The sequence below is a fragment of the Aplidium turbinatum genome, chromosome 4 (genome assembly GCF_918807975.1).
Source record: "Aplidium turbinatum chromosome 4, kaAplTurb1.1, whole genome shotgun sequence".
Taxonomy (NCBI): Eukaryota; Metazoa; Chordata; class Ascidiacea; order Aplousobranchia; family Polyclinidae; genus Aplidium; species Aplidium turbinatum.
This window is the reverse complement of record NC_137475.1, coordinates 43134255-43152228: the sequence shown is the minus strand read 5'-3', so window position 1 is coordinate 43152228 and position 17974 is coordinate 43134255. Positions and strand designations below refer to the sequence as shown.

At 42.7% G+C, this 17974-nt stretch overlaps 1 protein-coding gene across 1 annotated transcript in view; it reads left to right on the top strand.

The window, feature by feature from the left end:
- Window positions 1-17974, top strand: part of LOC145769205 (polycystin-1-like) — an 82090-nt gene that overhangs the window by 54100 nt on the left and 10016 nt on the right. The window contains exons 61-78 of the mRNA XM_082580793.1: window positions 298-444; window positions 1120-1291; window positions 5182-5323; window positions 5794-5961; window positions 7300-7388; window positions 8007-8135; window positions 8487-8653; window positions 9325-9548; window positions 10144-10251; window positions 11468-11724; window positions 12043-12182; window positions 13029-13197; window positions 13469-13639; window positions 14235-14358; window positions 14642-14799; window positions 15059-15194; window positions 17011-17145; window positions 17589-17770. Coding sequence (XP_082436919.1) covers window positions 298-444; window positions 1120-1291; window positions 5182-5323; window positions 5794-5961; window positions 7300-7388; window positions 8007-8135; window positions 8487-8653; window positions 9325-9548; window positions 10144-10251; window positions 11468-11724; window positions 12043-12182; window positions 13029-13197; window positions 13469-13639; window positions 14235-14358; window positions 14642-14799; window positions 15059-15194; window positions 17011-17145; window positions 17589-17770 — 2818 coding nt within the window. The remainder of the gene's footprint in view (window positions 1-297; window positions 445-1119; window positions 1292-5181; window positions 5324-5793; window positions 5962-7299; window positions 7389-8006; window positions 8136-8486; window positions 8654-9324; window positions 9549-10143; window positions 10252-11467; window positions 11725-12042; window positions 12183-13028; window positions 13198-13468; window positions 13640-14234; window positions 14359-14641; window positions 14800-15058; window positions 15195-17010; window positions 17146-17588; window positions 17771-17974) is intronic.

The following is a 17974-nucleotide window of genomic DNA, read 5'->3' as shown; positions in this document are numbered from 1 at the left end:
GTGGCTGAAACTAGCAGCACTTGTGTTTTACAGTAACCAGGCTTTCGCCCAGTTGTTGACGATTTAGGTTAAGTGGACTGAAAGGCAAGGCAGCCAATTTTTGCATTCACCTTCAGGCATGCCTTTAAGGCACACCCGCATGCTCTTGTGCGGTATCGAACCGGCGCCCTTTCGAACGTGCTGTCAGGGCTCGCACTATTTAGCTTAGCGCTAAAATGATAAGAGCGGAATGGACCTCATTGGCATAATTCAAATTGACTTGTGATGTCATTATTCTAGCGAGTGTTTCGTCCATAGGTTTGGACCCTGGTTGGTGCGTCAGTAGAGTGATGGTGAAAGACCTGGAAACGAATGAAAAGTTTTATTTCTTGCTGGACTGCTGGCTACAAGTTTATCCCGATGACGTAGATGAGACATGCCTCTACAAAACCATACGAGCAGCAAGTGAGCGTCGTGGATTAATATTTTTTTATATATTGTCTTGTGCTTGGCGGTTATAGGGTTATTTTAACTTTATGGGAAGACAAGGAATGGAAGCAAATCTGCTTGCTCACCTCTTTTCAGAAAGTTAATAAGTGCCTTGCTTAGATACAACCGGCTGTGAATGAAAGTTATTTATTGCCATATTCTTCCAACACCGTCACATAATTATACAATTATACATTGCACAGGTCTACAAAAAAAAAACTTTTTTTTCTGCGGTTTGAACTTCAAGAACAGAATCAGGGTAATTTTAGGGTGCTGAATCTGAACTCAGATTTTTTCTATCACATCAGGATCAGATTTTTGAGATATTACAAAAATACTTTATTTTTTCCCAAAATGGAAGATTTAACGTTGCGTTTACCACCAATATATGCAGTGTGATAGCGAAATGTTAGCGTTAGAATGCCCAAAAAAGCTTAAATAAATGTTACTGAACAAGCATTGTTATAGACTTGCTTCAATCTTTGTGATTTGATTCAAAGCATGGACAGAGGTTGCTCGGCTCTACATTTAATCAACAACTATTGTTGATAGTAGCTTTAAAGCGAGAAGTTTGAGCTGCGGAAAGTGAAACAATACGTCTTTCGATAGTCGCCGATGATAACGGTACCGCTTGATTGATGTTTATCTCAGGCGACGAGGAGATGTCGGATTTCTCGATGCGATTCGGTACTCAGCTCTCGTACGGGTGGGAAGACGCACACCTTTGGCTCTCCTTGTTGGAGCGGCCTCCACGAAGTAGCTTCACAAGAGTGCAACGCGCCACGTGCTGTGTGACTCTCATTTACATGTTTGTATTGTTCAGGTCAGTACCTTGTCTACAACCTCGCATGCAAATCTTAACCCTTGCTCGGTTTTACAATCAGAGAAAATCCCCCCTTATTTCTGCAGTTCTCTCTTTATACAAGATTGACTTTACTTTGTTTTAAAATCTAAAGACGTTGAACCAGCGTAAAAAAGACATGTTTTACTAGGTTAACATTGGTATTTCACATTGAAACTGTTGAGTAAATCTTACAAAGTGAACATTAGGCTTAGCTATGTTTTTGGAAGACAATTGCTGATATGATGACATCCTACATTGATGTATGACGCCGGGCTTTTGCCTGACGATGGGTTTCTTTTATGTCCGGTTTTCTTTCTCCATCCTATTATTATTATTATGACTGCTCATCCACACCTATATTGGAACTGGCAAATTCAATCCACAACACTTTTCATTAGGCTGTCATTCATTACTACACGTGTGCTTCTCTGTGTTTTTGTTTTATTTTTTGCTAGTTGTATTTTGGGTTTTGTGTCCGTGCTAACTACTGATATATAGCCTACTACATAATTTTTCATTCAGGCACGTTTTAAATCTTTCAAGGTTTTGCCACCTTTTCCCGTTCGTTAACGTGCTGGTAGGTTTATATCGATTTTTGTAGTTAGTATCTTTTTCGTCCCGGATGCGTTAATGACGAAAAATAAAATGATTGATTGATTCTTCCTCGCCACGTTTGTCCATGACCGGCTGAGCTGGTCCTTGGTTGACCAATCCCAAGCTCAATCGGAGATCGAGTGGCTTTGTGTAGATGTAGCAGGCTACAACATCGTCAATGTCTACAAGCCCCCACCTTCGCGGATAACATCAACAGCCATCCCAGTGTTCCCCCACCCCAGCCTCTACGCTGGCGATTTTAACTGCCACCACACTGACTGGGGGTACAACTCCATCAACAACGACGGAGATAGTCTGGCCGCTTGGGCAACCAACAACAACCTCGCCCTCTTATACGATCCTAAGGGCGCTCCGAGCTTCCACTCCGGTCGTTGGAACACTGGCACGAACCCAGACCTGGCTTTCGCAAGTGATGACGCCGATGATCGCCAGCCGGACAGACGTGTGTTAGAGAAGTTCCCAAGGTCTCAACACCGAGCCTCGCTAATCACGGCCCCCTTGCTTGCCACACCTATTCCGAGCAAGCCTGTCAAGCGATGGAACTTCAGAAAGGCCGATTGGGAATACTACAGCTTCCTCACAAACGAAGGTACGCAGTACCTCCCATCCCCACACACCATCAAAGTGAATGAAGCCTACCAGGACTTCTGTGATGCAATCATATCTGCGGCAAAAGACTCCATCCCGCGAGGTCGACGGAAAAGCTACATACCTTGCTGGGATGTGGAGTGCGACAGGCTTTACCGCGACTTCCTCCGTTCCCCCCAGGGTACCGCCACCACCAACTCAGCAACAGCCCTGCTGGCAAGATTGGATTCAAAGAGGAAGAAGCGCTGGACAGAAGCCATAGACTCAATCGACTTCACGCACTCCAGCCGCACAGCTTGGAGTACACTCAACAACCTCACTGGCAGATCACGTGCCTCTCGTCGCCAATGCCCCATTTCAGCAAATGCCATCGCCTCACAACTTGTGAAAAATGGAGTGCACGGAACGAGAGACCGTGAATCAGACAAGTCCGTCCTCAAGGAAATGACGGACCTCTGGAAGGTCCCAACACCTGTCGAGGGCAACATCTCTGGTGAGTTTACCCCAGAAGAATTTGCCTCCGCCCTCCAGCACCTAAAGCCAGGCAAATCCCCGGGCCTTGACCACCTATGCCCGGAACTTATACTCCAAGCTGCCCCCTCTATGAGGTCCTGGTTAAAAGAATTCCTTTCCTGCTGCTTGCGTCACCTGCGCATCCCAAGAATCTGGAGAAGAGCCTTAGTGGTTGCAGTCCCAAAGCCGAAGAAGCCCCCAGGGGATCCGAAGAGCTACCGCCCCATCTCTCTGCTCTGTATCCCATTCAAGATACTCGAAAGACTTATCTACGCCCGTGTCGAACCGATAATAGACCCTCAGCTCCCTCGGGAACAAGCCGGCTTTCGCCACGGAAGATCAACTGTAGACCAGGTCACTCTGATGACCCAAGACATCGAGGACAGCTTCTCGGCAAAAAAGAAGGCTGGCGCCGTGTTTGTCGATCTCACGGCTGCCTACGACACTGTATGGCACAGCGGTCTTACCTGCAAACTACTCTGTCTCCTTCCTGACAGGCACATGGTCCATATGATTATGGAACTTGTGCAAAACCGCAGTTTTACCCTTTCCACCGGTAGCGGCCGACGAAGTAGACTACGTCGACTCAGGAACGGCGTCCCACAGGGCTCTGTCCTGGCTCCCCTCCTCTTTAACACTTACATCTATGACCTGCCTGACACCATCTCCAGGAAGTATGCTTACGCAGACGATCTGGCTCTCCTGCATCCAGCCGGAGATTGGCAGTCAATGGAGAGGAACCTAAGCCAGGACATGTCAACTATATCAACATATCTCCAGAAATGGAAGCTACAGCTCAGCAAGGCAAAGACAGTGTCGGCGGCCTTCCACCTAAACAACAAGGAAGCAAAACGTGAGATCAACATTACCACCGATGACGAACACCTCCCCTACTGCGCCGAACCCACCTACCTCGGCGTAATCCTGGACAGGTCACTCACGTACCGACGACACCTGGAGTCACTGCGCAAAAAACTATCTGCGCGCGTTGCACTTTTGAGGCGGCTGGCGGGTTCCGGCTGGGGAGCTGATGCGAAAACCCTTCGCACAGCTACCTTGGCCCTTGTCCATTCTACCGCTGAGTACTGCGCTCCAGTGTGGTGCCGCAGCTCTCACACCTGCCACATTGACACCGCCATCAATGACGCACTACGCACTGTGACTGGATGCCTGCGTCCCACTCCAACGGACTGCCTTCCCATCCTTGCAGGCATCCAACCTGCTGAGCTCCGCCGTAAAGGAGCCATGATTTCCCTTGCTCGTCGCGCACTGGACCCCGACCACCTCCTCCACAGTACATTCCAGCGCCTACCTGGAGGATAGCAGCGACTGAAATCAAGACGCCCATTTGTGCCCGCCGCACGACAGCTTCTGAACAACGTTGAAGATCTTGGAATAAGTGCGGCACACTGGACGAACTACACATGGAACATGGAGTGGCAAAACAACACCTCCCGACTCCGTGATTTCCTACCCGACGTCGATCCCCACCCTCCGGGAATGTCCCTCGCAAGACTTGCGTGGGTCCGGCTTAACCGCCTACGAACCGGCGTCGGTCGCTTTCGTTCAGACATGTGCAAATGAGGCCTGGCTCCTTCACCGGGATGCGAGTGTGGCGCCACAGACCAGACAGTAGATCATGTCGTCCATGACTGCCCAATCCATCAACCACCACATGGAGCGCTTGGACTGAAGGCCCTGGATGACGAGACTGTCGAGTGGCTGATGACATCATGCCCAAACATATAGTCCAGAAGAACAGCTCATACGACGAAGATTGATTGATTGATTAATAATGACTATGTGCTTGGTCTGATGGAGTTGACGATTATGATCTGTCAAACTTCTTTGTCGTTTGACAACCCATAAAGTCATCATATTGGCTTTGACTAGCGTTTGTATCTCATGCTTTGATACTGCTTAAGTATGATGAATTGGCTACTTCTGTTGCATGTTTCGCATGACGCCGTTAAATTATGATAATGATTCTATGCTTGATTTGATCTTCCGAGCTTTTTTGTCGTTTGATATCCCATACATTGACATTGCTTAAATATGATAAATTGTCAAGTTTTTGTTGCCAAATTGTGAATTTGCAACACAGTATGACTGATAGAGAAGCAATTAATGAAAATAACGTTTGAAACTTTCAGCGCCTTGTGGTACCAAGATGTTGATGAGGCGAAGGAGAGCCTCATCCAATGGAAGGATGCTGCTGTTGGAGCAATAGTCAGTGTCATGGTCTTCCCGGTCAATCTTATCATCGTCTTCCTTTTCAAGAAGTCCAGATGCAAGGTGTGTTTCAACTAGGTTCCGTTTCGAACAACGGCTGCATACGACGACTATCACTCTGTTTTCAAACTTTTTTGTTGCACTTTATATACGCTTGCTATGTCACAAAGCAAACGCTTTATCATAGCTGTAGCATCGTAGCATCATAGAATTTCTGAACATAGTTCCAATTATCACCTTTCACTTAAGAGACTTAATTTTTAATCAAATATTTCTTCATGAGAACTTAATTGTTTTGTAACCGGTCTAGAAACCCCTGCATCACAACTCCTCCACTCTATGCTCATTAGCATCACGATAGGGTCTGTTTAAGGTGAGAAGATGACTTCTTTAACCCGATGGTCTTTTGTAACTATACTGGTACTAGCAGCACACATTCGTCATCTTGTCATAGCTTGCGTCGTAAACAATAAACATACTCAATTTCAATCTGTTTTTATACCAAAAATCTTAACCTGAGCACCTTACACCAGGTGTCGCCCAAGGCGTCGTGGGACACCAACCGGGCACAGACGGCCCAAACTGTTGAGATCCTGGATGAGGTTCTCAACGGCCGATCGCGAAAGTCCGGTTTCTCTGGACTCTTTGGAGCTGAATCTACCTTCTCCTTCAGTGAACGTACGAGCACCCTCCGCCATTTTGTAAGTTAGAGCTTTCTTATTCCCACTAGTACTACGCTTCCTACGTTTGTTCTGGACTGCAACAACGTGGATAAAAGTGTAACGTGAATAAGTTTTCAAGATATGCTTTTAGTTAAAAACAGGTTATGGCTCAAAACTAGCTCTTCAAAGCGAAGTCTGCGTCATGTTATGACGTAATAATGAATATTTATCTTAGTCTGCAACTTCCCTTTTTTGTCTACACTCTACAGCGATGCATGAGCAAGCACCATAAGCAATATAATATACCTCTTCAGCATAACTATTTCAGAAAGACGATATAGATTTAAAGTACCGGGTGGCAGCTGAATATTATAAATAAGTATATGGTTTCTACAAGCCAATGTAAAGTTGTATCGCTGTAAAGTAGAAAGTATACGCATCTATAATACTCGGTGCAGTAGGTACTGTAACAGTCATCTGCGTATCTGATTGGACTGAATTGCCGTAACAGACTATGACGAGTAATAGAATTTAGAGAATGTTTGAGTTGCCAACATTGCAGTAATCGTATTTGATATCGACTTTTGCCTGTGGATGAGTGTGCTACAATTTGCTAATTTTCTTGTCTTGTCTTGATCCGTGCTTTGAGTTTTGCTTGATAATTACAGAAGAAAACAGAGTTGTAACAGGGATGGGAATCGAACCCACGTCATTGAAATGTATTCACTAGCCCTAACCCTTACGGCGGAATGTTCCATTAATTTACTTTCTATCAGAACTGTTTGAGCTTTTCCTTTGTTCTACCTTTAACTTCTGATTGGTTGAAACGCTATTATCTGTACTTGTGATTGGTTGATTGCTTCGAAGCTTTACTGGCTCTTACAAAAGTTGTTATGTTAAAGTGGCTGCCTGATTAAACCAGGTGGCTGATGTACATTGTACAGTCAACGTTAGAAACCGAAGATGCTTTCAATTTATAGAAAAATCCTCACTCACTGACTCCACGAATTAACTTCTCATGTTCCCCATATTGCGAGGGTTGTTGGACGCTTGCGCATGCAGTTTCGGTTTGATGGTATTTTCCATGCCACTCGCTTCTGTCGAAAGAGACGAGATCTTCCGACCGCAGATTTTCTCGGACGTGTCAAGTCAACCCTCTTGAAAATGCATCGTGAATAAATCCTCGGCTTGTGCACTGACGCTGAAGATCTCTCTCTCTCACTCTCCTAGTTTGTTTCAAAGAAGTCTGGTCTTTGTCTCTGTCGGCCAGACATCAGGGTCTGAAGGGACCGGCAAGAATACAGTAAATACAGATACACACCTTAATGTGCTTTATCCTTTCAGGGCTTAAAGGCGGTTCATGACAACCTTGATGAGGAAGGACTGTCATCCAGTGCGTCTAACAGAGTCACATCCGAGGACACAGGGATATCTACCGATTGGTCCAATTCACCATCGCAGGAGAGGTGGGGATCTAAAATATGATCTTTTATTATTTTTTCACAATTTAAAGTTGTTTGGAATATGTTTTTTCACGGTGGTGCGTTTCTATTTCGGTCATCAGCACTTCTTAGCTCTCGCCATTTCGTCGCTGAAGGATTTTCCATTTGCGCAAAATAGACCGTTGTGAAAACGACAATAAGCACCGGTCAGTGACCAGCATCTTTCCTCTCTGCTTCAGTGCAGCAAACACTTTAGAATTGGACCCCAATGGTAGATTTTGAGTTGCTTGGGGTTTATGCCGATGTACCACCACTATTCCGTGGATCTTTATTCAAGTCATTGTTGCATCATATGAATATAAACTATGACGATCATTATGTCTCTATGGAAGCGGTTATTAGAAGCAGACGCTGTTCGATGTGTTGGTTCGAAAACAAACAGAGCGGGTGTTACGATAAATAAAGATGTGAACTAGCTTTTTCATATGAGTTGCCCGAAATATTTCTTTATGATTACGGGTACATTCGGTACATATCTCATTTTTCCAGGCCATAAGCCTCATACATAACAGAGCGCATTTCTTCACGTCATAAAGCGGCATCTTCCTTATTTTCACCGATTTTTTGCAATTGTCTTTTCAGCAACAAGCTGAGACGACGAAGTACGGGATTCAGCATCTCTCCTCCAGACGAGTATGATGACGATGGTGACTTCTGGGATCCCTTCATTTGTGATGGAACTTTTAAAGAGGAGGACTTGATGAATGCAAGGTGACTATCATAGGAGATATAATCGGATGCGACAATATTGCTTTCTTGTGTTAATATCCAACAGCATCATATCGTATGCCGGCTGCATAACCGAGTTATAAGAGCCCTGGTTCGACACCTCTCAAGAGCGCGCGGTTGTGTCTTTAGCACGACACTTGAAGGCATGCCTGAAGGTGGACACGAAGATTGTCTTCCACTTAATCTAAATCTTGAACTACCTGGCGTACACCTGGATACGACAAAAAAGCATCATATCAACATAAAAATAGCTAATACTTAGCGATTTATATATTGATCTTTCCGCATCTGTTGTGAAGCATGAAGCAAGCTTATGCGATATGTTTGGTGCAGGCCTACCAATTTGCGAAGAACTCAGAAAGCAAAGTTCAATGCAAACCTGGTCACCACCACCGAAGAAATTGAAATTGACAACGAAGCATACGAAGAAGATAGTGATGAGGAAGATGTTGATGACACATCTGTAAAGTCATTTTCTCACAGAGAGCTACAATCTGCTGGTGTGTATAAGTCAAAAATAATCGTGAAGTTCCATTGTATTTCAAGTTTATAATTTCATGAACTTGCCACCAGGTCAAATGTTTTCTTTCATGTACTCCTGGTTTTGCCAAAAACTTTACTACCGTACTTGGTATATTTTATATTTAGCTATTCCAAAAAGATTTTCATGGTTAGGTTCACAAAGCAGTATCACGGCTTAAGGCAGGGGTGTCTAAATTTTTGTAGCCACATGCCGCATTTCGTCAGTCTTGACTCGTCACATTAAAATTTTCACTTATTCTTCTTGAAATTCGGCCTTAAGCTTGTATAGTGTAGACTGTAGAGCCCTGACGTGTGCCGCAGATTTTCGTTTTCACTGTCCGCATGTGGCCCGCAGGCCCCACTTTAGCCACCGTTGATTTGAAGCATATGTTTACATTTTCACTCACAATAGTCATTTAATTATTGGAAGGGTTCTTTGTTGCTTCTACTTGTACTAATTCTATCGTCTCATTAAGTTTGTTACTCGTGGCAAAGGTGGACACAATGCGCCATTGTTTACGATCATAAGCAGCAGTTCTAACAGCATAATTGAATGAGCATTATTTAAAACAATAGTTTTAATGAACATTTGATCTGACCAGTTGTCAGAGAGTATAATAACTTCATTTCTTATGCTCATGTTTCACAGCGTCAACAGCAATCCTACCTGTCACTGACAGCACGGAGAAAGGCTTCCAGTTCCCTCGTTTTTTCCTCTACTTGGCGTATTTCTTGTGCTTTGCCAGCATTTCCATCTCTATCTTCTTCATCATCCTCTACGGACACGTATTCGGCACAGAGACCTCACTTAGGTGGCTCCTGAGCATGTTCGTTGCGTTTTTGGAAAGTTTCTTTTTGATTGAGCCCATCAAGGTATTGTGCTTGTGTTTGCTTTCATTGTTTGGCATTGATGTATTCTCAACAATAAGTGGAGTGACAGCTACAACATGCAATACGTCAGCGCGTCTATAAACCATCAAGACTGCTTAAGATAATAATAATAAAAGCAAGATGTCACATCCACACAACATGTACAATGTACAATACAACTTTTCAGTGATCCCTTTTATCGGCATCGGTTTGGTTTAAACAAGTTCTTCAACGATGAAACATTAAGGAAAGCTTGGTTGAAATAACGTACATAGTCTGTTACTTGGTGTGTCGAAACATCTTCTTACACTTGTCGCTTTACGCATATTTGCTGAAAATAAGGTTATTTTTGTATGCAATAACGTCATATTAATTTAAAACAGGCAATTTTACCTATTTATGACATAATTTTTCTGTTTAGTTGGAATTTCAAGTTAAATTTCTTTTTTATCAACGTTGTGTTAAGGACAAAAACAATAGTACCAGCTACAATATGTGATTTACCAGCATACTATCTCCTGAAATAAGTTGCGAAACTGCATTATTTGAAGGCTTATGAAATAGATTATGACGTCATACAACGTGGTTGCGTCCCCAGGTATTGTTCCTGGCTATATACATAGCCATGTTCACTGAGCAACACACTCCCGAACAGAACGACAACATTGTAGAAGAGCCTTTCATTGAAACTTATGAAAATATAATGGTGAGTCTGTTAGTGTTGATAAGTTTTGCCAAAGTGCAAGTGGTTCCTGTAAGCAAGTCCCTATGACTTTCACAGGTTTATCGGCAGCAGTGGCCGAGTGGTTAGCGCGTTGGGCTCGCAGTCGAGAGCCTGCATGTTCGACTCCAGCCACCCGCACTTGCTGTTGTTTCTCTGGGCAAGAAACTTTACGATAATTGCCCCTACCCAGTGATCGATTTCGAGTAATGGGTAGTACCAAATTTAAGTCATAAGTAGAGTAGACAACCGGAAACAGACATTGCAGTCGGCTGCAGCGTGGGTCAGGTGTATGTCGGAAGGCGTACACCGATGCATAGCGCTCAAGTCCGCTTTCCCGCAATGCAGGATAAAGATAATAATAAAACAAAACTATCCACCGAAATAATGTTATTGTTGTGGTCAGTTGTGACTTCTAATAATTGATTGAATGCACCGACTTTTATGCTTGTACTTGCTATTTGAAGATATTTTATTTGATGTCGATTCAGCGTCTGCCAGTAGTAGTGTAGTAGTCCAGTTTTAATCCGGTGATGCCCCCGTTACCGAGGGTGACCGGATTCACTTTCAAATACCGCAATCGCCTTCACACCCTGCCCCACATCGATCTGTCTAACGCGTCCTCTCTTGTCAAGCCCACCTTGCTGTAGAAAGAACCAATTTTGTTGGGTGGGGTTTTCAAAAACGCTTTTTCTTATTTGTCGTACACAACTTCGTTTATATCATGGCGAATACACAGGCCATGACAACGTGCAGCTTAAAATTTGACTGAAAGACGATCTGTTAGTAGCCTAAATCGCTGGTATAAGTTGATAGTTTGAGTATTAAATAATAAATATAGTCTTTGTGTATATTTTGAGTTACTTTTGTACTATTGTTATCATTCAAATGACGGAGAGAATTTTGGCACTTGGAAATTCAAGAAACGTCTGGCAACACTGGTAAACGGGGAAAATTTGTAGTAAAATTAAGAGTTTTACAGTGTTTTGGAATTCAGTGATTGCATTTTGGCAATTTAGATTGTCAAAACTATCATTTCAAAGAGACATAAAGTAAAGTTAGCTCAGATTTCAAAATTAAAATTACACCGGCCTTTGATCAAGCCTCCAAGTTCGCACGTTGTCAAGGCCGGTGTATATAGATCATTATAGTTTATATGGTCAACAACGTTTTTATATAAAAATGAAAACAATTTTTCCAGAAACCAAGCAAGGTACGTCCTCCTGGAGGATTTGCGTTGGAACAATGCAAAGATCAGGTCAAGAAATCAGTGCAGTGCAGGAAGTATCTTCTCCGGTTCGGGATTAACTTGATTCTCTTCTGGTCTGTCGCTCTCTTTTGCTTCTGGGATCGTTCTGTGACGTCATATTGGTCCTCATGGGCGGTCAAGAACGCACTCTACAAGTCGCCTATTGAAGTTAATCAAACTAGTTCAATCGACTTTTATGGAATTAAAACGTAAGTTTTAGGATGCTTGTCCATCAATTGTTCGTGTATGTGTCCATTGATTGGTGGTTGATCTGCGCTTAACTACCAGTTGGTCGTGTTCGTGTCCATCGATTGGTACGTATACGTGTGTTCGGACCGTACACTAGACACAGCCACACGATACACAGCCGCGTGGAGCAAAAATAAATTGCGATTGATGTCTGGGTGATAAATTCGGTAGTTTACATCAATTTATTTTTCCTGATCAAAAACGTTCATCAAGCACTCATAGGGGTTAAATATTTACAGTCTATTGGTTTATCACAACCTACCTGTCTGCATTTTCAGGGACGCTGAAATGTGGGCCTGGTTGGAACAAGTTTTCTACCCGAATGTCGTCAACAAAGCGGCTTTGTTTGATGATAATAGCAACAACGTAAACCACTTGATGGGGCAAATCCGTCTTCGGCAACAACGAAGCACTCCAGGTACAGTCTGTAACATTGGCTGCGACGTTAGTTTAACATTTTAAGCTGTTGTTTTACCTCCTCTGTAACCATAGCGTCAATTCTGCCGTGATCTTGTAGTGATGTGATGATTGCGCGTATTGATGAAGCGCTGCATCAAGTGCAGTTGTGCGTTGCCTTTTTCGCTGTGCAGTGCAAACAGTTTCAGTGCAGCTGTGCCAAGATGCAAATCAGTTACTCAATTGTCAGAAATTCAATTCTGTGCTGCTAAATGCTCTATAAACAATGACTGTCATTCAGTGTCACTGCTACTTTGTACACTTGTATGCAAGCTATCAAGGCTAACCTACCGAGTCCAAACACTGGCATCTGCTCTCTTAGTAACCATTATAGGTATGGATTCAATAAAGATGACTTGCTGGTTTTATTCTTTGCCTACGTCCCGATTCTTATGCTTTTGCTCTTTTTACTGAAAGGAAAAACGCATTGTGAAAGCCGGTTCAAAATTAAGGACTAGTAAAACCTAATTTTGTTTTAAAGTTCACACAACAATACCACACAAGAATTCTCATTGACTTCCAAGAGATAGATATGTTTTATTTTTCCTTCCAGCACGAGAAAAAGATCGAGTATTTGCACAATAGAACACATATATAATGCAGAAAGGACTGGCAGCACCGAATAACCTAACGGTTTCCTAGTCGAGATGCTGCCTGTCATTAAGTAACAGCAATAGTATCTTTTTATTAAATTGACAACCGTCTTAAAGTACAATCATTAGATAACCATAGTCTTTAGAGATAACTGTAAATAACTGAGAAATGAGACAACAGGCAAATAAAGAATGTATTTTCTTTGGTTTCACAGAAGCCTGCTCTGTCAGTGACTACTCATCATGGCTGCTGCTACCCCCAGACCACCAGTGCACATCCCAACATGGCTTCACACAAGATACAGCCACCTACGCTTCTAGCTGGGGTCCTGTCGCGGATGGAAGCGTTGAGACGTGGAATCATACTTCTGCCGCTCTTCCTGGGTAGAGTTGTTTGATTGTATGGAAATTTAAATTGATTGTTGGGCTTCACTGCAAAGACGATGACCGTTAGCTTTGTACAAAATCATACTAAATGTTTATTATTGGTTCTTGCTAATCTTTTTCCTACTGGAGATTCTTGTACAATCCAAAGAAGAAACTCTTTTGTTACACACCCTTGGCTTTATTTTCTTAATATTACAAACCTTTAGAAGTAAAAAATGTTTTGATAAAACTGGAAAGCATTTTTGGCTTAAGTAGATATGTTCTCTAGATTCGGCTACTGGGGAAGGAATTTGATATACGACGATTCTGGATACATGGTACACTTGGATGATTCCAGATTCTTGGAGCAGGTTGGACGTCTCCAAGAGCTCGGTTGGACAGATCGATTGACCAGGGTTTGCTTGGTGGAGTTTGCTCAACTTAACCCAGCCACACATTGGTAATTTTTTTCTTGGTTCAATTCTCTTTGGTTTTTCTTGCTGAGTTAAGGTTGTTGTAGTCGAATTAAGGCTTACGCCTTGTGGTTGAGGATTTGGATTAAGCGGACAAGAAGGCAAGGATACCAATCTTCATCTCTACCTATAGACATGCTTTTAGTGTTCTGCCAAAGACACAGTCGTATGCTCTTCAGCGGTGTCGAACCAGCGCCCTTTCGAATGCCAAACCAGAGATCTCACCACTCGGCAATGCACCACTCGGCAGGGATGGTTGGTTTTGTTTCTTGTTTTTCATCTTTATCTTTCGTGATCTTCCTCATGCCATCTGCATCTTCTCCCCAGCTTATTGTAAAGTATCTTCTTCACTGGATTCCTCCAACCTTAACCTTTTCTTGCTAACACATGCTTCAGGTTAAAGGGCGCCGGTTCGACACCGCTCAAGAGCATGCGACTGTGTCTTTGGCAGGACACTTAAAGGCATGCCTGAAAGTAGGCACAAAGATTGGCTTCTTTGCTTTCCCGTCCACTTTATCTAAATCTTCTATCACCGGGCGTGAGCCTGGATACGACAAACAAACTGAATAATTTCATTGCTAGGTTCACTGTGACAACGATTATGTTCGAGATGGACGGCACCGGAACAATGCAGTCTTCTCACTTCACGCAGACTATCAGGCTATTCACACCAAGCTCAGCAGCTTTTGGAGACATGTTCTTCATGGTAAGATTCTTTGTTTCGCAAGGTGGTAGTGCAGCAGCTTTCTACCAAGCTAAATTGGTCCTTTTATCATTGATTTCTTTTGTTAACAGGAGTAGTTTTTGTGGCTAGTTTTGTCTGTGAGTCTTGGATATATTGCAATGCACGGGTATTATATGACTGACTTGGAAATACTCGTTGTGAGATAGACCTGCAGTGAGTCGATTATATGTGTAAATTTCATGCTTTTTCGTTCAAAATACAACTACTCACAGGTGTCTTGTTTTAATATCTATCTATTTTTCAGGCCATAATTGGAATTGTTGTTCTTTTCCTTTGGGCGCACGAGATTATCAAGTTGTGTAGAGTGCGCCGACTGTCACGTGATTTCTGGAAACAATTTAATTGGTTGAATATCCTGATCATTTTCCTTGCCACTGCTGTTTGTGCCATGTTTATATATAAGTAAAGCATTTCATTTTTATTGTTAGTAAATAATTAGGTTTAAAGCGTTTCGAGAAACAAGATATTTATTCTCCCTCCAGGGTTGCCAGGTGCTTGTTGAACTCATGTTTGCACCATGCATTTAATCTAACCACCTTTTGTTAGGTAAACTTGGGCTCAGTAAACGCAATCTGTTGTGTTTACAGTAATCCGTAAACGCACTACTGTAAGCATACTATTACTATGGTTAATATCCACCCACTAACCTGTTATTGCGCAGGGAAATTTACATGGAAGAAGTTATGTGGAGCTACAAAGGAAATCGGGGCGGTTTTACAAACTTCTACGGGATAGCTTTGATATCAAACGTCACCATGGGTTTGGGAGGCCTTCTTCTGGTCTTGCTGATGATAAAGGTGCTCCTTCTAAATTATTCTTAAACTAAATTTTATAAATCCTCTTGATTGTGATAATCAACAATAATTATAGCACGATGCTCAGCCATCAAATCAGTGACGTATATGGAGCAGTACACGCATGTGGCGACATATTCAAACTGGTTGAAACATCAAAGGCAACGCATATGAGATACACGCATGTGGCGACATATTCAAACTGGTTGAAACATCAAAGGCAACGCATACGAGATACACGCATGTGGCGACATATTCAAACTGGTTGAAACATCAAAGGCAACGCATATGAGATACACGCATGTGGCGACATATTCAAACTGGTTGAAACATCAAAGGCAACGCATATGAGGTGCACGCATGTGGCGACATGTTCAAACTGGTTGAAACATCAAAGGCAACGCATATGAGGTGCACGCATGTGGCGACATATTCAAACTGGTTGAAACATCAAAGGCAACGCATATGAGGTGCACGCATGTGGCGGCATGTTCAAACTGGTTGAAACATCAAAGGCAACGCATATGAGATACACGCATGTGGCGACATATTCAAACTGGTTGAAACATCAAAGGCAACGCATATGAGGTGCACGCATGTGGCGGCATGTTCAAACTGGTTGAAACATCAAAGGCAACGCATATGAGATGCACGCATGTGGCGGCATATTCAAACTGGTTGAAACATCAAAGGCAACGCATATGAGATACACGCATGTGGCGGCATATTCAAACTGGTTGAAACATCAAAGGCAACGCATATGAGATACACGCATGTGGCGACATATTCAAAGTGGTTGAAACATCAAAGGCAACGCATATGAGATGCGATAATGGCTATCTACAACTCGATTACCCAATACCTATCCGGTGTTGTAATTGTTCATGATCTTCGGTTTATATTGCTTTTTAATCGAGTTTTGGGTTTCTGCTTGACCATTTAAAGTAAAAGAAGGCAAGGAACCAATCTCCGTGTCTACAAATCCAATCTCCGTGTTGATGGATCCAATCTTCGTGTCCACGCAACCAATCTTCGTGTCCACGAAACCAGTTTTAATGTCCACGGAACCAATCTCCGTGTTGATGGATCAAATCTTCGTGTCTACAAATCCAATCTCCGTGTTGATGGATCCAATCTTCGTGTCTAAGCAACCAATTTTCGTGTCCACGGAACCAATCTCCGTGTTAATGGATCCAATCTTCGTGTCCACGCAACCAATCTTCGTGTCCACAAAGCTAATCTTCGTGTCCACGAAACCAGTTTTAATGTCCACGGAACCAATCTCCGTGTTGATGGATCAAATCTTCGTGTCTACAAATCCAATCTCCGTGTTGATGGATCCAATCTTCCTGTCCACGCAACCAATCTTCGTGTCCACGGAACCAATCTCCGTGTCTACGAAACCAATGTTTGTGTCCATAAAGCCAATTTTCGTGTCCACAAAACCAATTTTCGTGTTCACGGAACCAATCTTTGTGCCACGAAGCTACTCTTCGTGTACATGTGTATGTTTAAGTGTCTTGCCAAGACGCAGTCGCTTCTCTTGACTGACATCATCAGATCGTTGACACCACTCGATCACACAACGTCAACTGTAATCAACAGCGATCGAGCTAACCATGATGATTACTAGCAATGGTTTGTTTGAAATAATTTTATAAAAGGTAACACTGTTAAAAAGAACCCTGCAACTTAGCTCCAGCATATTTTGAAGTGACAGCACATATCCGCACATACTTTTGCGAAATTATATTTGTTTTTATTCCCGGCCATGCTGTGAAGTTACGTTTATTTACCATTTTTTCATTGTGTTTTTCAGGCGCTTTACCTTTTCCGTTTTTTCCGTTCCTTATCCGTTTTCGGCGAAGCTTTATCAAGAGGATTCAGACTACTACTGGCCGCCACGATCATGTTATTCGCTTTGATACTTGCGTTTGCTCAAATTGGATATTTGGTAAGAAATGATATTTTTTAACAGTATTTTTCTTTTCTTTCAACTTTTAACGCATTTGTCGGACCCAAATATGTCCTTTGTGCACTGCTTGCCTCACCATCATGTGGTTTCACCCTGAAGATAACATTATGTTCACTGACTTTAGAGCTAGTTGACTTTTAACCAAACTGTTGCTGTCTTCTAGTAGATGAAAAACCTTATGTAGTACGTCCTCTGCCTTTTAAACTTTGTTTGTTTGGTTAAAAAGGTTTGGTTTTGGTTTTTTGTTTGTTTAGTTTGCGAGATGTGAAGAGGAAGACTCTCGACAGACAGACAGACAGACAGACAGACAGGACACTAGCCTGCATAATTAAAATTGGTTGATGACGAATAAGATAGAAAAAGTGATGCATCTAGTTTTTATATTTGGTGTTTATATGTGGTGGTGTATCCTTATTTTGCAGGTTTTTGGTGTAAACGCGACGCAAACTATTCCTGATTTCCAAGATTTCCAGAACAGTTTCTACTCTATGTTTCGCATATTCCGCGGCAGACTGAACACACAAGCGTGTTTCGACGCTTTTCCCTACTTTTCAATTGCCTTCTTTCTCTCTTACTATTTTGGAATATTTCTCATCTTCTGCAGGTAAGTACAAACTTGCCAGGGGTGGTCAAACAAAATTACCCACTGGCTTTATATTTTGATCCATAAATATTGTCTGGCTGAAAAGTTGTTTCGTAATTTATTCGTCACCTCCGCTACGTTGAAACTGTCTGACTTGGAAGTGTAGTGAGCAATGCGTATCTGCGATGGATATAGCGCTAGATGAAAACACAGCCATAACAGAAT